Genomic DNA, 26,227 nt, shown 5'->3' on the forward strand with positions numbered 1-26,227 from the left:
TAGTATTAAAATCACACACACACACACACATTCACACACACAAACAAACAAACACACACACACACACAGACACATTCACACACACAAACAAACAAACACACACACATTCATACACACAAACAAACAAACACACACACATTCATACACACATCTTTCTGAATTGGTTAATTGGCACACTCGCACACACACACACACACACACACACACACACACACACTCGCACACACACACACACACACACGCACACACACACACTCGCACACACACACACACACACACACATATACACACATACACACACACACACACTCGCACACACACACACACACACTCGCACACACACACACTCGCACACACACACACACACACACACATATACACACATACACACACACACACACACACACACACACACTCACACACACTCTCACACACACACACACTCACACACACACACACACGCACACACACACACACATGTTGTGTTTCCATGTTTTATGGGGACTTTCCATAGACATAATGGTTTTTATACTGTACAAACTTTATATTCTATCCCCTAAACCTAACCCTACCCCTAAACCTAACCCTCACAGAAAACTTTCTGCATTTTTACATTTTCAAAAAACATAATTTAGTATGATTTATAAGCTGTTTTCCTCATGGGGACCGACAAAATGTCCCCACAAGGTCAAAAATTTCGGGTTTTACTATCCTTATGGGGACATTTGGTCCCCACAAAGTGATAAATACAGCTCACACACACACACACACACACAGGCACACACACACACTCGCACACACACACACACACACACACACATACACATACACTCCGCACTCACACACACACACACACACACACACACACACACACACACACACAGACACATACACTCGCGCACACGCACTCACACACACACACACACTCACACACACACACACACACACACATACACACACACTCGCTCACACACACACACACATGTTGTTTTTTCAGTGTTTGTGTTGTTAAACATTACACACATTCTCTCATACTTTACTGTGTGTGTTTATTTTCCATTTCCTTGTAAAACTGAACAACAGAAAAACAAGAAATTAAACTAATAAAGTATAATCTGTAAAACATAAAGAATATTGATCACAAGTGTTTGAATAAAGTGGATGTTATCTCACTCTCTCACATTCACTTCTTAATCAAATATTCTACAGTGTGAATTTTAGTTCATCTGATAAAGTCTAAAAATACAATCTCTCGTCTCTAGTTTGACTCTGATCACACTTCTACTTCAATCTTTTTGTACTACACCAATTATTTTGGTCAGCTCATTTAGAAATGCGCATATATAAATGATTAACACATTAATATGCAATTAGACGAGCAGTAATACATGCTATATGCAGCACTTTTATGCAGATTTAGACTGACCAATCACAGTAAAGAGGGCGGGCGGGGCTCTATATAAAGGGAAGTTCTTCTCCTGATAGTTTATATTTGGTTGTTGACTCTGTTCATGATGGTTGTGATCATCCTCTCTGCAGTCCTGATGTTGATCTTTCAATGCGCCGTCTCTGAAGTCGTAGATGATTTCAGTAAATGCAGCGACTTCTTCTTAGACAATCAGCCTCCACAGATTCCTGGTGTTCTGGAAAGAGGAGAGTCACAAAACCACTACAAAACTATCTGTCAGAGATTTAATAACGTGTACACCTTCATAGCGCTTTATGACACAACATCCAAAATCCCAGTTTTCTCAGCCTACACATACAGTGGAAAAGGAAACTTCACCCGGAATAAAGACCTGAAAAACCAAAACTGGACGACTGAGTCTCAGGTAACACTTCAATGATGGTTTTGAATCTTTTTATCAGAAGTTTTTAACAGAAACATTTTGATAATTTAACTTGATAAAGTGATCTTGATAATTTGCACATATTCGATTGCATTTGTTTCAGGGCTGGTATTGATACAGATTTCCTCATTCAGTTCATTTGATTGACGGGTGAAAACTCAGATTGTGTCTCTCTGAGTAAACATACACTCACTGAGCACATTTAGCAACACCTGTACACCTACTTATTCATGCGATCATCTAATCAGCTAATCAGCCAATCATGTGCCAGCAGTGCAGTGTTTAAAATAATGCAGATACGGTCAGGAACTTCAGTTAATGTTCACATCAACCATCAGAATGGAGAAAAATGTGATCTCAGTGATTTGGACAGTGGCATGATTGTTGGACCCGTGGCATGATCGTTGGACTGTGACATGATTGTTGGAGCGTGGCATGATTGTTGGAGTGTGGCATGATTGTTGTGTCAGACAGGCTGGTTTGAGTATTTCTGGGATTTTCAGAATGAAACAAAACACATCCAGTGAGGGGCAGTTCTGTGTATGAAACACATCCAGTGAGGGGCAGTTCTGTGTATGAAACACATCCAGTGAGGGGCAGTTCTGTGTATGAAACACATCCAGTGAGGGGCAGTTCTGTGTATGAAACACATCCAGTGAGGTGCAGTTCTGTGTATGAAACACACCCAGTGAGGGGCAGTTCTGTGTACGAAACACACCCAGTGAGGGGCAGTTCTGTGTACGAAACACACCCAGTGAGGGGCAGTTCTGTGTACGAAACGCATCCAGTGAGGGGCAGTTCTGTGTATGAAACACATCCAGTGAGGGGCAGTTCTGTGTATGAAACACATCCAGTGAGGGGCAGTTCTGTGTATGAAACTGCCCCAGTGAGGGGCAGTTCTGTGTATGAAACACATCCAGTGAGGGGCAGTTCTGTGTATGAAACACATCCAGTGAGGGGCAGTTCTGTGTATGAAACACTTGTTGATGAGAGATCAACAGAGAATGGTCAGACTGGTCTGAACTGATAAAGTCTTCAGTAACTCAGATAACCGCTCTGTACAAGAATATCATCTCTGAATGCACAACATGTCGAATCTTGAGGCGGACAAGCTACAACAGCAGAAGACCACGTCAGGAACTTTATTATATAATTATATTATTTAATTTCAGAGGGCAAAACTACAGAAAACATGAGTTTTGGAAAGATAGATTGAAGAGACTGAAGTCACATGAGTTCAGATTGACATATTACCCATAATCCTTTTCCTACACCTACCATTATATATCTGTGGTAGAAATAGAGTAGTATGGGGCTCGTTGTCATTAAAGATGTCTGCTGTAAATAAGGTCCATTGTGTCCAACTGATATATGAAATAAGTTAGCCATGCAGCTAGTTTGATATTAAGTTGATGTTACACAACAAATAATTACATTTAAACAATAAAAGGATGTTGTGAGACACCAGAAGTTGTTCCTGTCTCAGTGTCATGTTCATTGGTGTCTCTTGTCTTCGTGCTTTTATTTTGAAGTTCAGTTTAGTCCTTGTTTCCTGGTTCCTGTTTCCTGTTTGGTTTCTGTCATGTTCATTGGTGTCTTTTGTTGTTGTGCTCTTATGTTGAAGTTTAGTTTAGCCCCTGTTTCCTGGTTCCTGTTTGGTTTTTTGTAGTCCTTTGTAGTTTGTTATTATGATTGGTGTTCCCTTGATTGTTTCTTCCAGGTGTCCCTCATTCCCTTGTTTGTTCCTCTTGTATTTAAACCCTGGTTTCTTGTTCAGTCCTTGTCGATCGTTGTTTGATGTATGTGCATGAATGTTTGCTGCATGAATGTTTGCTGCCCTGGTTCACCGTTTAAGTTTATTTCCCCCTTGTGGGTTTTTCCTTTGTTTATTCGTTTGTTTATTTAATAAAAGTCTAAACTGCATTTGGATCCTCTCTCCTCGTCTGCCTCGCTGCTCAAACGTAACAGAACGATCGACCGCATATGGATGCAGCAGTACTACAGGCGAACTTCAGACTCCTCTGCCTGAAACAAGAGGACCGTCCTGTGGAGGACCACATCCGCGACTTCCTCGAGCTGGCGAGTGTCGCGGACTTCCCAGACTCCTCCCTGGTGGCTTTCTTCAGGGGCAATCTGAACAGTTCAGCTAAGGAGCGGTTGCCACCGGCGACGCGCGGCTGGACTCTCCTGGAATTCGTGGAGGAGACTTTGCTGGTCTGCGGCTCGTCACTCACTGTGGGCGTTGTTGAGGAGGACCCTGCCTCTCCTCCCGCAGTGGTGACCCTCCAGTCGTCCATGGCTCGTCCTTTCGCGCCTGCCCCACCTGCCAGCAAGCCAACCTCCACGCCTGCCTTAATCCACGAACCAGCGTCGCCAGCTTGGTCCGCTCCAGAGCCGGTGTGCCCAGCTTCCTCTGCTCCTGCGCCAGTGCGCTCAACCTCGTCAGCCCGAAGGAGGAGGAGGAGGAGGAGGAGGAGGAGGGCGGCAGAAGCTTCTGCTCGCTACTCCACACCTTCCACAGCCAGCGAGCCAGAGCCCACAGTGAGCGAGCCAGAGCCCTCGTCAGCCACGGTCAGCGAGCCTGAGCCCTCTTCAGCCACGGTCAACCAGCCAGAGCCCTTAGCCCCAGAGGTCAGTGAGCCAGTGCCTGTCGCTTCAGAGGTCAGTGAGCCAGTGCCTGTCGCTTCAGAGGTCAGTGAGCCAGTGCCTGTAGCCTCCGATGTCAGTGAGCCAGCGCCTGTAGCCTCCGATGTCCCTGAGCCAGTGCCAGTGGCCATGACCGTCCAAGAGCCAGTGCCAGTGGCCATGACCGTCCAAGTGCCAGTGGCCATGACCGTCCAAGAGCCAGTACCCCCCGAGCTTCCCAGAGCTCCGCCTCCCGAGCTTCCCAGAGCTCCGCCTTCCGAGCTTCCTAGGGCTCCGCCTCCTGAGCCTTCCAGGGCTCCGCCTCCCAAGTCTCTCGAGTCTTCCAGGGCTCCGCCCCTCAAGTCTCTCGAGCCTCCCAAGGCTCCACCCCTCAAGTCACTTGAGTCTTCCAGGGCTCCGCCTCTCGAGCCTTCCAGGTCTCCGCCTCTCGAGCCTTCCAGGTCTCCGCCTCTCGAGCCTTCCAGGTCTCCGCCTCTCGAGCCTTCCAGGGCTTTGCCTCTCGAGTCTCCCGAGCCTTCCAGGGCTCCGCCCCTCAAGCCTTGCAGGGCTCTGCCTCTCACGCCTCTTGAGCCTCTCGAGCCACCCAGGGCTCTGCCCCTAGAGCCTCCTACGGCTCCGCCTCCCGAGCCTCCTATGGCTCTGCTCCCAGAGACTCCAGAGTCTTCCAGGGCTCCGCCTCTGAAACCTCCTACGGCGCCACCTCCCTCGGCTCCGCCTCCTGAGGTACCCTTAGCTGCACCTCCTGAACTTCCCTTGGCTCTGCCTTCAGAGCCTCCTTCAGTTCCACCTCCTGAACCTCCCTCGGCTCCGCCTCCAGTGGCTCCCCCAGCTCCACCATCGCCTCCCTTGGCTCCGCCCAACGCTGATTCGCCTCCTTCGGCGCCGCCACCCAAGGCCATGTAAGGCGGGTGCCAGTGAGTCTGGGCTACTCCTCGAGAAAACAAAAGGCTCTCATGAGAATTAACATCTGAACTCTCTCTCGCAGATGTAACAGCAACATCCGAGATGCAACATACTGTGCAGCTAACACCTCCCTTCTAAAGTATCTTCATCTTACTCCTCCTCCTCACTTAAAGCTCACTAAAAACCTATGCAATGTGAAGTGTGTACAAAAAGTAACTATAACATGTTTGGTATCATTTAAAGTCTCTCAGTGCGCCTGGTAAACTGGTCTCATCCTCCCAGCCATAATGAAAAGCTAAAAGAAGTTATAAAATATGTGAAATGTGGTGTGCCCCTTAAAGGTGTGCCCTCCCCAGATCCTCCATACCTCCTGTATGTTAATCTACAGGAACCCCCTCAACAGGGGACCAAAATCTAATTATAATGACAGACACCACCATTTGGTAAGCATGTTGAATTATCTGGGTATTTAAGGAGAGGCGACACATTGCTCAGGGCTCTCTGTAATCAGACGATCCCAAACAGTTTACTGTTTGTATTTTATTTCAGGTGATTGCAATTCGTATTTCTTATGTTTTGATAAAATGTCTAACTTTGACTTATCAATGTCTAATTGGAATTGATGAATTGATTATGTTACCTGGTCAATAAATTGTCAACATTTGATTTTATTCTGACTGACTCTGACATTGTGTTTCCCAAACAGATTGAATGATTCGTATGTTACCGCAAGTCTGCGTCAGATTAGTGACGACTAATATTTGGCATCGATTCAAGTGTACTTGGTTTGCAAAGACAAAAAGGGAATTTCCGTTTAGAACAGCAAACGCTGCTTGATCAATCTAAATCTGGGTGTCTTACCTCTGTTTTAATTTGATGTTTCTCCAGATAAGTGTACGTGGGAAACCACGCATGGCCAATCCAAAGCTATTATAAGAGAAGTTATGTTGGTCAATTTACATCTATAATAGTGGCCGTGACCTCTACTGAAGAAAACGTTAAGTTACATTCAAGTGTATGCAGTTCCATGGGGCTATACTGAAGTATCTTTGATTGTGTATACGTGAACGTAACCGATCTCAGGTATATAGCAATTACCTCTGTTTGATGATCCAATACTGGCCGCTTGTGATCGTGAGACCCGCGGTGTAGAGAAAAACACGCGAGGTCCTCAAAGCGACATAGTTTCTTAATCTAAACGGGTAAAATATAATTAAAGGAGTTAAAAGAATAATCAAACATTCGCTCACTTTTAATGATACTCAGATATCATTAAAAACCTTTTTCCATTTATGGAGTCAGATGAAATAACGAGATAATACATAAGAGAAAATGTATTTCATTTAATATTGTTGTGTTGCGTACAAGAAAGACTGTAACGCGCAGAGACCTTCACCCGTATTATTGGAGACCGCCATTGGACCGATAAACGGGCTTACAAAGTGGTGACAGCCCTTCCGTGATCTCGCAACCAGACGAGCAACGTCTTTCCAGCGCAACATTCAACTTGATCCCTGCCCGGGACATGAGGTTTGACCTTCTCACCTATCTCCAGCTGCTGTGGTAAGTCAATCTTTATTTGCCTTTTAGAAGTGTTGAGGGGGAGATTGTTTACACCTCACATTTATTAAGACCGGAACCGAAAACTCCGGTGGGCATAAGAATTAGACTGGAAACATGTCTTTCCAGGGAAAGCACAGCAGCGGTATAGACGGGGAAATTATGGATATTTTAGGTGTGCAATTAAAAAACCTCCTTGTTCGGTTAAGCGACAAGGGACTAAAATTAAAGTGGAGCAACAACGAATTAATATCCTGGTATTCTGCTGAGGGTGCGAAATTGAAATCAAAATCAAAATACAATAACATTCCCGCTGCAATTGTTTATTTGCTTCGTCAGTAACGACCTCGAGACCATAACCGAGAACGAACGAACAATAGCAAATATCAAAGAAATCGAAAGATTGCGATCTGACGAATTGCAAAAGTTAAGAGCACAAGTCGAAGCCTTCACGTACGAGCAACAGGGGTGGGCTAGACAACGCGAAGAAATGGCAAAAACAATTGATCAAATTCAAAGAAAACTTAAAACCGGCAGGAATTACATATCTGCTCTCGAAGATTGCTGTGATAAATCCGGGTTTCCAGTAGCTGCAGTTAAACGAGCAGCACTGGATAAAACCTTTGAGCTAGAGACACAAAATGATGATGATGATGACAATGCCGCGTTAGGAGACAGGCCACAGAGAGAAACTCGTAACCGAGCTCTTGTGAACCTGCGGCCTGAAGAACCAAACCTGCAAAGCTCAGTAAAGACTCAAACAAAATCGAAAGACTTGCCAAAGAAATCAGTTAATGTCGCTGTGCTTAAAACCATGACGAACGCGGATGATGAAATCACAACAATCAGCCGCCCGTTAACATGCGAAGAATGCTCTAGACATAAACAAGTCGTAGGAATTATGCCGAGAAAAGGGCCGTTTCAACCCTACTGGGAAGCATTGATGTTACAGGCCACGGTGTACAAATTAGAAACTAGAGATGTTTGGCAAATAGCTCTCTTCACTATTCCTGAGGAGCTCAGACCAAAACTAACCACAGAGATGAAATCTGGCAACATTATGAACCGAGAAAATAACGAAACCGACGAAATGATCTACGAGCGTCTAAAACAGGCATTATTAGACATGAGGGGACCGACACATGCAGATTGGAGAAAAATATTTGAAATCAAACAAGCCAGTAATGAGTCATTTGAAACGTACGCTGAACGGTTATGGGTAACATACAAAGAACACTCAGGCCTAGAAAATGCAAACCGTGACCATGACGCATTACTACAGCTTGTTAAGAAAAATGCCAGCATCCCAGTTCAAACGGCTTTATCCAATGGTGTCGACCCGGCCGAACACACGTTCAGATCAATAGTAGACTGGGGTTCAAGAATAGAAAGCAGGTGGAGATCAAAACCCCGTAGTGTTAGCGTCTGCAAAATGGTTAACAGAAGGGAAAGGCCCAGAGAAACTTAACCAAAGATCTCAGAGCAAAATGCAATGCCATTATTGCAAAAGTGTAACCATCTCATAAGAGATTGCCAAAAAAGAGAAAGAGATTTGAGAAAACAAGCAAAACATTGCCAAAAAACGCCCTATAGCGACCTGTTGAAACTGTTCACAAATTTCTTCACAGAGTTTAAAAAACAAAACTGCCAAAAGGGCGTGGCCCACAACGCAAACGGAATAATGGAAAATACCATCACCAATAGGGATATGTGGCCTCCATCCCCATAGGGAGATGAATGGCAGCCTGACAGGCTGATTGTTCCTGCTGAGAGTGCGGTTCAGACTATTCCTATTAACTCAAAACAGTACCAACAAGAACTGTGGAGCTCTGATGGAGAGCTGACACCGCACCTGCAGCAGGACCAACTAGTCAAGGTCACTGAAGGCATGATTTATGACGATAAATACATCGTTCCAGAAGCCCTCCAGAAACCAGTGATAAAATCAGTTTAATTTATACTATTTTAATACAATATAGTTGTATTATAATCACATTATAATATGCATTATATTATAATGGCCATGCATGGCCACAGACGGGGAAAGGTTATGCATGGCATTGCAGATGTATATTAGACATGTATATTTGTAGTGACACTGCAAACCGAACAACCTTACCGGCCCTGAAAATTCTTGTGATTTGAATTTCATTGGTTCTCTTCTCAGTGCCAAGAGGGAGGAGTATACGGTCGTTGTTTGCTGTGCACCAATGCAGTGGCACATGATAATGAACCAAATCATCTCTCGCTGAGAAGCACCAATTGAATTTAAAATCTGATCAGGGGAACCATTCCACTGGATAGACAATGAAAAAATTTGTGTGTAAAATGCTAAACATCAGGCAAAATTTCATAACCCTAACGGACCACCGAGATCATAGGTCATAGATGATCAAACGTGTGAATAGCATCCTTAAAAAATGCTAAGCAGAAGACACATCACCAAAATGTGAATTGATTCTTTGACCACAGATCTGTGTTGGGAGCAATAAAACAAAGCTCAGAAAGTTCCCCAGCAGAACTGGGGCTTATATTGCTCACAACAGCAGACTGTACAGACTCAACTGTGAGAACAGCTTAAGGTGCTTCACACTCCAAACTGCACTAAAATATCAGCAGTAATTCAGATCTCACCAAAGATGCTCAGTCTAATTTGATCTTTGAAATAAAATTTGCATTGGACATTGCAATGGTACATGTTTCTCCCCCTGATGGCACAAACCATACATTATGAGACTAAAGCTGTCTGTAACAGTTTGGCTTTGACCATCGGAGGAAAATAAAGTACCACATGTCTAAATGCAAATTAATTAAAGGTTCAACATTAACTGTTTTCTCTTTCTGTAGTTGTTCATATTTCAGGTTACAATGTCGTGAGGGACAGATGAAAAAAGAATTCTGATCCCCCGGCCTCAAGCCAGGACATCAATTTGGCCATGCTGGAGATGGGTGCGAAAGGAAATCTAACAGGCCATTCACACCTCACAGCTCCACAAAAACAAAAATATCTGTACGGCCTCCCGGTTTAGCACCGGAACCAAAAATTCTACAACACCAATTGCTCTAGATCAGGTTCCACCCATCTCCTAAACATACAGAGCACCCACTTTTATTACGACACATCATGGAACAAAATAATGGCCAAGATTCTGAAGATACTAATCCACTGAAGATCTGGCCCGCCTCTCACATACACATAGCCTCTCACACATAGGATATTACAAACCTGTTTCCATAAAACAGGCACTATTTACAACTTTCCTTTTAAATACTGTAATATACATGGGACACGTGCATGGCTACAGTCACACATCGATGATTTAATTACTAATTGCAAGCAACACAATTTCAACATTTCCACGTACGTATAAATCAAACCAATTGATTGTTGTTGGAATGGTTGCAAACCAGAGGGCCCCTGGTTTCAACGCATTGCTAATAACAGTATAAAAATAAAATAAGTTGACGATATGAAATACAGACGCTTCTATCGATCCACTTCACATTTTGAAAATAGACATGTATCATCGATTGTGACTTAGCCACCAAATCACACACATTTGATCATTTTGAATTAACACTGTTATTATTATTATATATGTCTGTAACTGTGATTCTAAAATCATAGAATTAGTATTATAACTATATGTTTATTGATGCCTGCCACTGATGGAAATACTAGTTATACTGACTTTGTGGTATGTTTCCTTTAATTTAGTATCCACTGTAATATGGTATATTGATGATACATGTTCTAATTGCCTTGAACTCTGTGCCACCTTTCCTTTAATTCAGATTAATTAGTCCCCTTTGCATTTTTAAATACACACTTGAGACCTGGATTACCACTCGCACTGGTGACATTGATTCATTGTTTGTCTTTTCATCATGTATTACTCAACCTTTTATTGTGTCAGTTAAGTTCTTCAGAGTTTCATCTTTACATGGTCATTTAAGAAGCTGTTCAGGTGTATATGCATTGCCAGGGTGAACTCCTTCACCTAATTGAGGTCTGCCCAGAAGACCACCAATGGAGGTGGCAGAGAATTCTTCAAAGAGTCAGATCATCATTAAAGGTACAACCAGAAGCAGATGTTTCTCCATGATGGAATGACATGTCCACTGAACAAGCCACAAATGCCTTGATGGACTCTATGAACTGAACACATGTGCTAACCTCAACCAGACACTGTGTTGCGACTTCAGATGCCTCATCAGGTCTATCAACAGACATGGCACTTGCTCTCAGCCCCTTACAGCTGCCCACCTTACAAAGACTGAAGTGACACCGCAGGAAACCCTGTGTGTGGCCCACGGTGCCAAACGGGGAAAACTGTAAGGCGGGTGCCAGTGAGTCTGGGCTACTCCTCGAGAAAACAAAAGGCTCTCATGAGAATTAACATCTGAACTCTCTCTCGCAGATGTAACAGCAACATCCGAGATGCAACATACTGTGCAGCTAACACCTCCCTTCTAAAGTATCTTCATCTTACTCCTCCTCCTCACTTAAAGCTCACTAAAAACCTATGCAATGTGAAGTGTGTACAAAAAGTAACTATAACATGTTTGGTATCATTTAAAGTCTCTCAGTGCGCCTGGTAAACTGGTCTCATCCTCCCAGCCATAATGAAAAGCTAAAAGAAGTTATAAAATATGTGAAATGTGGTGTGCCCCTTAAAGGTGTGCCCTCCCCAGATCCTCCATACCTCCTGTATGTTAATCTACAGGAACCCCCTCAACAGGGGACCAAAATCTAATTATAATGACAGACACCACCATTTGGTAAGCATGTTGAATTATCTGGGTATTTAAGGAGAGGCGACACATTGCTCAGGGCTCTCTGTAATCAGACGATCCCAAACAGTTTACTGTTTGTAGTTTATTTCAGGTGATTGCAATTCGTATTTCTTATGTTTTGATAAAATGTCTAACTTTGACTTATCAATGTCTAATTGGAATTGATGAATTGATTATGTTACCTGGTCAATAAATTGTCAACATTTGATTTTATTCTGACTGACTCTGACATTGTGTTTCCCAAACAGATTGAATGATTCGTATGTTACCGCAAGTCTGCGTCAGATTAGTGACGACTAATATTTGGCATCGATTCAAGTGTACTTGGTTTGCAAAGACAAAAAGGGAATTTCCGTTTAGAACAGCAAACGCTGCTTGACCAATCTAAATCTGGGTGTCTTACCTCTGTTTTAATTTGATGTTTCTCCAGATAAGTGTACGTGGGAAACCACGCATGGCCAATCCAAAGCTATTATAAGAGAAGTTATGTTGGTCAACTTACATCTGTAATAGTGGCCGTGACCTCTACTGAAGAAAACGTTAAGTTACATTCAAGTGTATGCAATTCCATGGGGCTATACTGAAGTATCTTTGATTGTGTATACGTGAACGTGACCGATCTCAGGTATATAGCAATTACCTCTGTTTGATGATCCAATACTGGCCGCTTGTGATCGTGAGACCCGCGGTGTAGAGAAAACACGCGAGGACCTCAAAGCGACATAGTTTCTTAATCTAAACGGGTAAAATATAATTAAAGGAGTTAAAAGAATAATCAAACATTCGCTCACTTTTAATGATACTCAGATATCATTAAAAACCTTTTTCATTTATGGAGTCAGATGAAATAACGAGATAATACATAAGAGAAAATGTATTTCATTTAATATTGTTGTGTTGCGTACAAGAAAGACTGTAACGCGCAGAGACCTTCACCCGTATTATTGGAGACCGTCATTGGACCGATAAACGGGCTTACAGCCACGACTGCTCCGCCTCAGAAGTCCACCTTGGCTCCACCAGCTTCCCCAGTGGCCACTCCTCCTCCCAGGCCCCCTGAACCGGTCTTTGCCTTGTGGACGCCTCCCTGGCCTCCTAAGCTTGTCCCTACCCAGTGGATGTCCCCCAGGCCACCTGACCCCGGCCCCTTGACACACCCCCATAGACTGCTTGCCTGCCCTCTCGGCCTCACTGGTCTGCCTGTCTACCCTCTCCACCTCCCTGGACTGACTAATTGCCCCCGTGGACTGTCTCAGTGCCCCTTGTACCCCCGTGAACTGTCTCTGTGCCCCTTGTGCCCCCTTGAACTGTCTGTTTGCCCCTGGTGCCCTCATTTTGTTTTTTCTTTGTGGGTCTTTTTTGTCTTTTTGTTTTTTTTTGTTTTGGATCGTCTGGAATCCGATCCTTTGAGGGGGGTTCTGTCATGTTCATTGGTGTCTTTTGTCTTCGTGCTTTTATTTTGAAGTTTAGTTTAGCCCCTGTTTCCTGTTTGGTTTTTTGTAGTCCTTTTGTAGTTTGTTATTATGATTGGTGTTCCCTTGATTGTTTCTTCCAGGTGTCCCTCATTCCCTTGTTTGTTCCTCTTGTATTTAAACCCTGGTTTCTTGTTCAGTCCTTGTCGATCGTTGTTTGATGTATGTGCATGAATGTTTGCTGCCCTAGTTCTCTGTTTATGTTTGCCCTGGTTCTCCGTTTAAGTTTATTTCCCCCTTGTGGGTTTTTCCTTTGTTTATTCGTTTGTTCATTTAATAAAAGTCTAAACTGCATTTGGATCCTCTCTCCTCGTCTGCCTCGCTGCTCAAACGTAACACTCAGTTATACTGTCAGAGACAAAGACTCAGCGACTAATCCAGCAGAATTTGGTTAAAAACTACCGAACACTGAAAATAACCCAACAGCACGACCCGTCAGACTCAACCAAGCATTGTGGGATACATAATAACAGCATTATTTATTCAGCATTAGTTTTATTTGTGTTGATGTTTTCCATCAATAAATATGATGTTGAATCCAGGCCCGCCGACAGGGGGGGACAAACGGGTCTGTTGTCCCGGGCCCTCATTAAATTATGGAATAATTGTTAAAAAATAAATAAAATAGGCATATTTGTGGAAAAAATATGTAATATTTGAGTTACATAAAAGCTTTTTATTTGTTTTCTTCCTAATTGTCCTTGAAATAGTGGTCAAGAACCCCCGCCCACCCCCAAAACAAAAATGGTTTGGCCACTGATCAAAATTTGATGTTGTCATTTGATTTGAAGTTCAGTAGGCTAACGTTACGATCAAAATGTCCGGTCAGCACAAGTCTGGTGCTCAGAAAAGAAAAGAAAGAGAAGAAGGGAAGAAGAAAATAGAGGCCTTCGAGATGTCCGAAACAAATATTTTAAAAAAGGTGGTGACGGAGAAGCTGGAACTAACGTTAGTAAAGTCAACGTAGAGCAAGGTAAGAAACAGCGCAGCCAACGTTTATGAGTGTTGTCAAAGACCGGTACTTCGGTACCAAGTCGGTACTAATTTTGTTTTAAACGTCACGCCACGGTACCAGGTTTTCTCAAACCCGGTACTTGATGCGCGTGCATGCCCGAAGCGGCGTGCAGTTGCGTCCTCTTCATAAAAGTGCTGAGACATTGCGACCGGCGGTGCTGCTGATGTGGTGGCTGTAAATCCACTTGTTGATAAGAAAGGAGGAACGAGACACATATGGAAATATTTTGGATATTAGCTCATAATAGCGACGCGGCGCGCTCGTTTTACAGGCGCGCAAGTTCATTGTTGCATAGCAACGACAGACGCCACGGGAGAGCACGCGCTTGTGGAAAGGAGAAAGCGGTGCGAACTGCGCTCTCCATGATGACGAGGAAGTATTAGCAAAGAATTCATTGATTTCTAGCCCTTGCATTAGCTTTACTACTAGATATATTTATGGAGATGAGAAATAAAAAGCCGGCTGAAATGCGTCACTGTTGGCATCGGTGAACAGATAATGGGCCAGATCCGAGTCTATTTTTGCTGCGCTGCTCATGCTTAATTAAAAGTGAAAGCACACTTTTGATGGACAAAAAATAAATATGATTTCACACAAAAAGTGCCCAAAATGCACAGAGCAGAGGAGAGGAACAGGAGAGGAAGAGCGGAGGAGGGGAACAGGAGAGGAAGAGCGGAGGAGGGGAACAGGAGAGGAAGAGCAGAGGAGGGGAACAGGAGAGGAAGAGCGGAGGAGGGGAACAGGAGAGGAAGAGCGGAGGAGGGGAACAGGAGAGGAAGAGCAAGGGAAAAGGAGAGATCTGGGCATGGGGGGGCCCATCTAAGATTATCTTGTCCCGGGCCCAGGCAAGACTGTCACCTGGCCTAGTTGAATCTGTGCATTATTAATGAGCTATAATATTTAATAAACACTTAAAGTGCAGAATAATGTGAATGACACGTTTATTAATCGTACAAACACACAGTGAAAAAAGATCTCGCTGCTGAACTTGAATTTGGTCACATGTGTGAGTGATTTACTCACATTGTGGAGGTGCACCGTCAAATATCCATGTGACAATCAATAAAGTCACCATTAAATAAAACATAGATTTTTACTCTTATCAGTGTTTACTGACATCCTGATTCACTTTTATACATTTATTTCCTTCATAGCTTCAAGATAACGAGCAGGCAGCTGATGATGACTACAAGAATAACACACTGAATGTGAACCGCGGCCATTTATTTCCCTGCAGTCACGCAAAGGATCTTGACACAGCCAAATCTACATTCACCCTCACCAACGCTGTGCCACAGAAAGTGAGATTTAATAGCGGCAGCTGGGCTCGTATGGAAAACTTCACAAAGCATCTGATGGATTCACACTGCCGTGACAATAATAATAAAGTCTCGGCGTATGTGCTGACGGGTGCCGTACCTGGAGACGAAACATTAAATAACAGAGTGAATATTCCCAAGATGATGTGGACGGCGTTCTGCTGCTACAACAGTAAGAATCAATCCTGGTTCTCCAAAGCACACCTGGCCCCGAATGAAGATGAAGATGTGAAAGACAAAAATAAAACGATTCTGACAGAGAGTCTGAAGAACTTACAAGATGAGCTGAAGAACACTTGGGTAAAAGGACTGAAGCTCTTTAATGAGAAATGTCTTATGGGCGGCTGTGGGTCAGGTGTTAGAGTGGGTTGGCCACTAATCGCAGGGTTGGCGGTTCAATTCCTTGTGTGTTCTTGGGCAAGACACTGAACCCCAAGTTGCTCCCAATGGCAGGCTAGCACCTTACATGCAGCTCTGCCGTCACTGTGTTAATGTGTGTGAATGTGTGAAAGAGACACAGTGTAAAGCGCTTTCAAAACCACTAAGTGCTATATAAGTGCAGACCATTTACAGATAAACCTGTGTAGAAGGAATCATTCCTGTCATCAATCAGTTCATGAACCATCCAGTGAGACGTCATGTGACATCAGTCAGGTCCACACTGAATCTGTGCTCACAGAAATAAGAAAGATCGGTCATTCATGAAGTTCTACCTTCTGCCCTTTAATTGTTTGCTTATGAAATATTTGATCTCATTAAAAATGATTCTTTGTCCTGATCATCAGGATGTTTCATCACTTTCTTGCTTTATCGCTGCATTCTCTAGTAAAGAGGCACATAAGAGGAAATCATGTTATAATCGCTCTCGTATCTGCTAAACAATCTCTAAAGTTTGTATTGTTGCTTTGAAACTTGCAATAAATGAATGAAAGATGCGCACTGATGTGTGAAAGAGTGTTTATGTGTGTGAAGTGATGTACATACTTATATACAGAACACCAGCAAACATTAATGACTGATATGAGTTGATGCCCAATGAAAACTGTCTAAACGAGTGATCCAGATGGAGGACAACAACCATTTACGTGTTACTTGGTGTAAAAATGTATTTCAGGCTCACCTTGTGCAGTTGTTGGCTGTCATAACAACTAATAACTAGAATAATCAATGATATCAACGTAACTTATCTCTGAGCATCGCTTCATGTCATCTACACACTCTATAAAAATGGTCATCTCGACTTTGTGAAGTATCGGCATGTTATTTGATGATTTGTAGCAGTTCTTTCCTGCATTTTGCGGTCCCGTTTCGAGGCCGACCCACCAGGAAAATTTGCGATTCTCACAATTGATCACAACCCATGACAACGGCTGTGAGGGCTGTAAAAAGCTGCTAGATTACATCTAATTTTCCACAACTCATGCTGTCTGTTGAATGTTCTTGGAAATATATTTGATCAATGTTTGGCCGCGGAACGATCCAAGAAAACTTTAAACTGCAGTACATCCAACATCTGCAAATGAACCAATAAAGAATAAATGTTGCACAGTTCTAGCTTCTCAGGGGCCCCTTTGACAGTGAGCAAAGTTTTAAGTCTAAATGAGTTCGTTAAGTTCTTAATTGGCTGACTTGTGCACCTAAAATATTTTTCCGGATTTTTTAAAAGTACTTTCCAAATGGTGAGAGACACATATTTTTTTATACTTTGTTTAAGAGGGCCCAAAGATTAAGTATTCATAGCCCCTATGTCTTAGGATCCTATTTAAGGTTATTTTCACCAGGTTATAGAGGAAGTGCCCACCTGCAACTTATTTGACAGGCTGCACGTAGGCTATCTGTGGACAGATGTTTTTATGCATATGAAATATATGCAAAATATACATTTTATGAGTTTTAAATGGCATACATATGTTAAATGTTGTGTCCTGAGCATTATAAATGTGGTTTTGTCAATAAATATGAATTAATTAATGAAATGTATCTTGTTGATGCATTCTCCACATACTAACTAACTGGGACCCATTGAATGAGTCACTGAAATAAGGTCATATAACACATACTAAACATTTGTCCACAAGACGTTTGAGAACTGGATCTTGTAGCCTAGAGTGTTTGCTACAAAATTATGTGAAAACCATCCTGATCACTCATTCATACAAAACAATATAGTCATTTAACTTTTGTAAGACAATTTTAGTGTTAGAAAGGTCTAAAGTGAGGGGACGTGAACTATCATGAATATTGATGTGATTCACACCTGAAGAGACAAAGACCCTCCCCTGGGCCTATCAATGAGGGATAGAGAATGAATATGAGGAGGCTTAATGATCAAAATCAAGTTTTAAGTTAAAAGAAGTAATCTGACCATACATTTTCTTTACATAAATACTTTACTTAATTTTAGACCTACACTACCGTTAAAAGAAGTCACTTCTGCTCACCAAGACTGGATTTATTTGATCCAAAATACAGTAAAAACTTTGTGTGAACTCATTTTACAATTTAAAAGAACAGTTTTCTATTTGAATATATTGTAAAATGCAATTTGTGATGAAAGCTGAATGTTCAGCATCATTACTGCAGTCTTCAGTGTCACATGATCCTTCAGAAATCATTATAATAGGCTGATTTTCTAATATGGGCATATTTAAAGTGCATTTTACTAATTAACACCTGAACAGATATTTGCAAGCACAAGCATTGTTGATGATAATGAGGCAGCATAAACACTAGATAAAATATAATCTAAACATTCATATTATTTTATATCATATTACATATCATATTTATATTATACAGCATACTATTTAAATACCTGATTTAGCTGAAACAGCATTTAAATGTAACTAAAACCTGGCTGGTAAGTCTGGAAAAAGTCCCACTAGTAAAATATGTGCATGTTTATATAAAATAGCACGTCAGCTAATGAAAACTAAATGACTTACTCGTCTGAAATTGTATCCTCGGCTGGATCAAGTCTCTCTTCAAAATACAAATGTTCATCGGAGTCCCGCTCTTCTTCTGAGGAAAATGTTAACTCAACCTTACATCCAGGAGTTTACAAACACGCAGAAAAGTTGAGCTGTGTTGTGTTTACAAACTCACAGTCAGGGGCGTGTATATTAGCGTATGAATGGCGCGCTCTGCTGGTGGGTGTGATCACATTACAGATAATTAGCTGAGCCAGGGTAAACTGTACATCGCTTTGTTTCATACAGATTACATTGCAGGAGAATATTTGTTTTAAATTTGAATAGTTTTATTTAAAAGTAGACATTTTAAGCTTTCTTTAGACATATGTTTCATGTTTGTGTGATAAGTATTCGCAGAGTTTCAGTTCATTTTTCTGACGTGTTTCTGAAATATGCTCGTGAACACAGAGACAGCTGAAAGCTCACCCTTTTTATTTTCTTTATTTTACAAAAGCACAAGGTTTTGTTGTTATTGTGAGTGTACACAAATAAAAGTAGACCCTTTATAGTCTCTAATGTCTTACACTTATCTATATACCCAAAAATGACGGAGTATTTTAAGTTGTTTCTGCTGTAATGATGAAAATATCCAGCAGGATGCACCAGCACGTCCGACAACCCCAGAGGGTTAAGTGGTGTGTCCAAAGTATAAAATATGCACCTAAATAATAAATATGTGTTGAAAATGGATTGTCCAGAGACTATCGATCTGAGGCCCATCAAATAAATTATACTTGGGATACCAAGATCAGATCTCAGCTCCTGCATAACATAGGAGGCTTGTATTTCTATGCTTGTCACATCATCCTCTATTCATGGTATTAATTCAAAAAAGATTGGAGAAACTTGAAAATTTTGCTCAAAAAAAGGGTGAAAAAAGACTTTGAGTTTTTTGGTCAAAATATTTGGCTTTCTCTAATCTTCAGCAGGATGAAGTGCTGATCCCAAGTACAACTTATTTGATGGGCCTCAGATAGGTAGTCTCTGGACAATCAATTTTCAAGACATATTTATTATTTAGGTGCATATTTGATACTTTGGACACAACATTTAAAATAACATATGCATGCCATTTAAAACTCTTAAAATGCATATTTTTGCATAAAAATGTCTGTCCACAGATAGCCTATGTGGAGCCTGTCAAATAAGTTGGATGTGGGCATGACTAAGCAATAAAACAGGAAGTGCCCAACTGTAACTTAGTCAATGGGCCCCAGTTAGGTAGTCCGTGGACAATGCATCAACAAGATACATTTAAATAATTTATTCATATTAATTGACAAAACCATATTTATAATGCTCAGGACACACCATTTTACATACATATGCCATTTAAAACTCATCAAATTTATATTTTGCATATAAAACATCTGTTCACAGACAGCCTATGTGGAGCCTGTCAAATAAGTTGCAGGTGGGCACTTCCTCTATGACCTGGTGAAAATAACCTTAAATTTGATGCTAAGACCTAGGGGCTATGAATACTTAAGTCAGCCAATTAAGCACATAACGAACTCATTCAGACTTCAAACTTTGCTCCCTGTCAAAGGGGCCCCCGAGAAGCTATAGATTTCAAATTTTAGTAATTTGGAGCTTTCTGAGGGGTGTCCACGAAACACCTATAGAAATGAAAGGAATAAGTTTCTAGTGGGATGCGCCCTGGGAGAGCTCCCAGAGGTCCCACGCACCCCAAATTTCACATGCTGATATGTCGAGTGGCCCTTATCAACATGCTAAGAGGATTAAGGCCTAGGATGAAAAAAGTTGTATTTTTTATTTTCAATATATCTCTCAGCCTATCAAAGAAGCCTATGAGACAGACTGCCTGAGAGGCCAAAATGCACCAGTACGTTTATAAGTTAATTTATAGTTATTATGATGAGTTTTGGGATTGCACTATTGCAAGGTGCACAGGATTGTTGAAATAGATTGCATGTGGGCACTTCCTGTGTGAACTGGTGAGAATAACCTTAACTTTGGTGCTAAGATCTGGGGGCTTTGAATGCTTCATCGTAGGGCTCTTAAAAACAACATATTAAAAAGCCATGTCCCTCAGAGTTTGGGAAGTACTTTAAAAAATTAAACTGAAAAACTTCAAACTTTGAACACTGTCTAAGGGGCCCCTGATAAGCTATATACTTCAAATTGGGGTCATTTGGAGGTTTCTGAGGGGTATCCACAAAACACCTATAAAAATGACTGGAATAAGTTGCTTGTGGCATGCGCCCTGGCAGAGTGCAAATAGGTCCCACATACCCCAAATTCCACACAGTGGTAGCCCGATGTCCCTCGAACGACATATCGAGAACACGAGGCTCTAGAAAAAAGGAAATACTTTTTTAGAGTTTATGCAAGATTCTCCTACACAGACCTCCTGCACTCAAAGCTTAACAGAGCCTCTTGAATTAGATTAGAGACAACTAGTGCTAGGGTTGGCATTTACACTCAGGAAGGATCTAGAGACCGCAATTTTTGGGGCCCGATTTGGGGGCCCCTGACAGTTGAGGATCTCAAATTTCAAGTGCCTGTGACCTTTGGAACCCCCTTTTCTAGACGTTCTATTTGCAACTTAATCAACGCTGTACCTTTAAGGGCCAATTTAGTATTAAGAAAGGTCGTAGGGATGCAGAACTTGACACCGACATGGGGCACCATGTCGAGACATATATGTCAATTTTGGGATGATCAGACCTTTCTAGGTGCTGTACACGAAAAGCCTCTGGAAATGAATGGAACAAGTTGTGCATGTAACTCCTTCCCCTCTGGAGACCTGAGGTCCGACAGACCCCAGACTTCACATGCTGGTTGTCTGGATGCCCCCAAATAACATATCTAGAGCACAGTTCTCTAGAACAAAGATACATTTTTCTCATCATTTTATTCTAGAATCTCCCCCACAACCCTCTTGCTCACATAGCTAGACAAAGCATTTGCCAGACAGGACTAAAGTTAGAGTATTGAGAGGAACAAATATCTAGAAAGCATCTAGAGCTTCAAAACTTGGCGGTAGGATCGAGTTGGCCCTGGACTACTACCGTACCAAATTTCAAGAGCCTGTGACCTTTTGAACCCTTTGTTTCTAGACATCCCACTTTCAACTTAAACAATGCAAAATCCATTAGTAGTCCGTGGACGCTGTCCCTTTTTGGGCCAATTAAGTATTCAGAAAGGTCATAGGCCTTCAGACCTCAGGACACTGACAAAGGGCACAGTCATGAGACATATATGTACATTTTGGGACGATCGGACCTTTCTAAGTGCTGGACACAAAAATCCTATGGAAATAAATGTAACAAGTTGCACATGTAACTCCTTTCCATCTCACACCCTGAGGTCCGACGGACCCCAGACTTCACATGCTGGTTGTGTGGATGCCTCCAAATGTCATATTTAGAGGACAGGTCTCTAGAACAATGAGAACATTTTCTTAGCATTTTATTCTAGAATCTCCCCCACAGCCCTCTTGCTCACATAGCCAGACAGAGCCTTTGTCAAACAGGGCTAGGATTAGAGCATTGAGAAGAAAGCATCTAGAGCTTCAGAACTCTGTGGCAGGATCAAGGGGACCCTGGACTACCACCGTTCTGAATTTCAAGGCCCTGTGACATCTTTATTACAGACATCCCACTTGCCACCTATTTTGGCCCATTCTGTAAGTTGCAGGTGGGCACTTCCTGCACGACTAATAAATAACACTGCATGTGCCCACCTGTGACTTATTCAATGGGTCTCAGTTAGGTATTCTATGGACAATGGATTAACAAGAGACATTTAATTCACTTATTCGTATTTATTGATGAAACCACATGTACAACGCTCAGGACACACCAATTCACACATTTATGCAATTTAAATTCACAAACATTTATATTTTATATAATAAAAACATCTGTCCACGGACAGCCTACATGGAGCTTGTCAATTAGGTTGCTGGTGGGCACTTACTATATGACTCAGCAAAAACCCTTCTGAGCTAACTAGCTGACTTTTCTCAACTAAACCACATGTTTTACACCCAGAACAGTCAAATAGTGGCATTTATCAAACTTGCAGTTCAATAAAGTGCATAATTTTCCAAAAAAAAGAAACACTCTGTCCTCAGAAAGCCTATTTGAATTTAAAATAGATTGCACGAGGGATGTACCCTAGGATCACATCCGGGGGGGTCATACAGACCCCAAATTTGACACGGTGACACATCGAGAGCCCCTCGACAACATGCTAAGGGGGGTGGCATTTTCGGTGCCGATCAAAAGTCAATTAAATGGATTTTAAGGGCACTGGGCGAGCACAGCGGACAACCACTATGTGGTCTGGGGCAAAATCGAGTGAAAACCAGCCAAAAAAAATTAAGTGCCATAAATTACCAAAAAAGCACTTATAGTGACTTTGAGTGATGCCCAGGACCGCCCGTCATAAACTGTGGCGATGATCGGCATCGGTGGGTATCCCAGGGGCTCTGGCATGCAAAAGTGTTATTTAATAAGTAAGAGGACAAATAGGCAAGCTGTGGACGTGAGGAAGACTATGGTGAAGTTTAGTGTGGAAGGGAGCACTGTAGGCACTTCATGGATGTGATGAAAACCATTGGGAAGACTAGTAGGTGAGGGGACAAAATGACACTCTGTGTACACTTATAATGGACACTGGTGGACACCCCCCCCCCCTTATTCCCATTATAACTCAAGACCACCTCTAGTGGTGTCCATACAGTGCCTTTGGCCCCTAAGCCTTGCCTTCTGAGAGTAATGGAGAAAATGCCAACTCATAACTTCTATAGCTTTCATGGGAATCCAAATCCAACCTACGGTCCATCGCACCACCTATTCGGCCAATGGCAGCTTAAGCGAATGGCAAAAGTTCAACGAACCACCTAGGTTCCCTTACAATAGAACCACCAATTATTAGGGTATTAGGGCACTTTCAACATGATTCTCAGTGGGTGCATCACTGAGTGGGAAGAATCCATGGAAACCCTAACAGGAACGGGAGAGTGGTGTAGCTTTGCTGAGCGAGTATGTCGCCGAGACTTCACCCACCACCTCTAGAGCCGGAACCTCTGTGTGTGTGTGTTGCTCACTGTTCTACCTGCATCCAAAACAGTATCTACCAGCTTCTCTTTCTCGCTGACCTCCACTAGCAGTAGGATGCATGTTTCTAACTCAGCCATCTCCATCAGCCTGACTAATTCTTTCCATTTATCACATGTGAATCCCTCACTGCTGATGGAAGAAACTATTGTAAACATGTGACATTCAATGCAGGAAGAAATAACATGAGCGGATACCATGACTTACTTCAATTGATTGTTGTTAGTTGTTAGTTGTTCTGGAGCAGTGAGGGTTTGAGATTGATGTGAATCCCTCACACAACTGTTTGTTGTTATGGTTGTTCTTGATAAGCAGTACATCGATGCAATAATCTGTGTAACACAGAGGAGAAAACTTTGTGCTCGCTGTAAAATGCACGCAGTTTAATCATGATAAAAATAGAAAGCATATGCATGCGGAAAATGGCAGATGTTAAGGATTAAAAGCTTAAAACCGATAGATAAGCAATGCTAAAAAAGCTAGCAGGCTACAAACACAGCCTCAAGCTAGGCACCAACAGCAACAGGTAAAATACAGAGATGAAACAGTAGAAAAGAGGAAAAACCTGAAACACGTGGTAAAATGACAAAGGATAAAATGAACGTATGAGAAAAAGAATAAAACAAACACTCATGCAGTGTGCCATCAGCAACAGGAACAGCAAACAAATAAAAGATAATAATTGTACATAAAAACTAATTACACATGCAAACACAACAATGACTAAAGGTTTGCATAGCATGCAGACATGATTTTAGTCATGAGATTTCACAGAATGAGTTTCATTCTGTGTCATTTGAGTCATCATTGAGTCTGTGTCATGTATTTGGCGCCATCTCCTGGTGGTCATATGTAACATTGTGCTTCATGTGGATTATCTAATGATCTGTACATCTGATTATCTTGTGTGTGGACTCGTTTGAAGGATAATCACAGACTCTAAATAATGATATGTGAAAACCTGGCATATAAGCAACATATATATATATATATACACTCACCTAAAGGATTATTAGGAACACCATACTAATACTGTGTTTGACCCACTTTCGCCTTCAGAACTGCCTTAATTCTACGTGGCATTGATTCAACAAGGTGCTGAAAGCATTCTTTAGAAATGTTGGCCCATATTGATAGGATAGCATCTTGCAGTTGATGGAGATTTGTGGGATGCACATCCAGGGCACGAAGCTCCCATTCCACCACATCCCAAAGATGCTCTATTGGGTTGAGATCTGGTGACTGTGGGGGCCATTTTAGTACAGTGAACTCATTGTCATGTTCAAGAAACCAATTTGAAATGATTCGAGCTTTGTGACATGGTGCATTATCCTGCTGGAAGTAGCCATCAGAGGATGGGTACATGGTGGCCATAAAGGGATGGACATGGTCAGAAACAATGCTCAGGTAGGCCACTACCAACAGCCTGCACTGTGGTAACAAGGCATGATGGATCCATGTTCTCATTCTGTTTACGCCAAATTCTGACTCGACCATCTGAATGTCTCAACAGAAATCGAGACTCATCAGACCAGGCAACATTTTTCCAGTCTTCAACTGTCCAATTTTGGTGAGCTCTTGCAAATTGTAGCCTCTTTTTCCTATTTGTAGTGGAGATGAGTGGTACCCGGTGGGGTCTTCTGCTGTTGTAGCCCATCCGCCTCAAGGTTGTGCGTGTTGTGGCTTCACAAATGCTTTGCTGCATACCTCGGTTGTAACGAGTGGTTATTTCAGGCAAAGTTGCTCTTCTATCAGCTTGAATCAGTCGGCCCATTCTCCTCTGACCTCTAGCATCAACAAGGCATTTTCAGCCCACAGGACTGCCGCATACTGGATGTTTTTCCCTTTTCACACCATTCTTTGTAAACCCTAGAAATGGTTGTGCGTGAAAATCCCAGTAACTGAGCAGATTGTGAAATACTCAGACCGGCCCGTCTGGCACCAACAACCATGCCACGCTCAAAATTGCTTAAATCACCTTTCTTTCCCATTCTGACATTCAGTTTGGAGTTCAGGAGATTGTCTTGACCAGGACCACACCCCTAAATGCATTGAAGCAACTGCCATGTGATTGGTTGATTAGATAATTGCATTAATGAGAAATTGAACAGGTGTTCCTAATAATCCTTTAGGTGAGTGTATATATATATATAAGAAATGATGTAAGTGATATAACCATCTTTTTAACATCTTTTGTGTTCCAGGGTCAGTTTAGTCAAAGTCCACATTTGACTCTGCCGCCCTCTCCAGACTGACACAATCACACATGAACATTCAGCACTTCATGCAATAAACAGAAAACATGTAGTTTAACAATCTATACAAGTGCAGATGTTGTGTAGTTGTGTTGTATAGTTGATTTGATTTTGTTTGGTTGGATAAAAATGTATTTGTTTGCGTAGATTTTGATTACTGAGTTGTTTTTCAGGAGTTAAAAGGAGAATATCTAGAAATTCTCATATATCTCAAATATTAATATAAAAGTTATATTCAAATAGAAATTCACATAAACCTTGATAAAAATATATCTTCACATGTATCACACTGCTGTAGCTGTAGTTCATGTTTATTATGACATTTTAAAGAATTTCTAAATTTGTAAT

The 26,227-nt window shown here is 42.0% G+C and overlaps 1 protein-coding gene across 1 annotated transcript in view; it reads left to right on the forward strand.

Annotated features, from left to right (window-relative positions):
- LOC127620298 (endonuclease domain-containing 1 protein-like) overlaps positions 1 to 16,493 on the forward strand; it is an 18,719-nt gene extending 2,226 nt beyond the window's left edge. The window contains exon 2 of the mRNA XM_052093489.1: positions 15,398 to 16,493. Within this exon, the coding sequence (XP_051949449.1) occupies positions 15,398 to 15,991 (594 nt within the window). The 3' untranslated portion in view covers positions 15,992 to 16,493. The remainder of the gene's footprint in view (positions 1 to 15,397) is intronic.
- Positions 16,494 to 26,227: the final 9,734 nt, after the last annotated feature.

Source organism: Xyrauchen texanus, chromosome 26 (genome assembly GCF_025860055.1).
Source record: "Xyrauchen texanus isolate HMW12.3.18 chromosome 26, RBS_HiC_50CHRs, whole genome shotgun sequence".
Lineage (NCBI taxonomy): Eukaryota > Metazoa > Chordata > Actinopteri > Cypriniformes > Catostomidae > Xyrauchen > Xyrauchen texanus.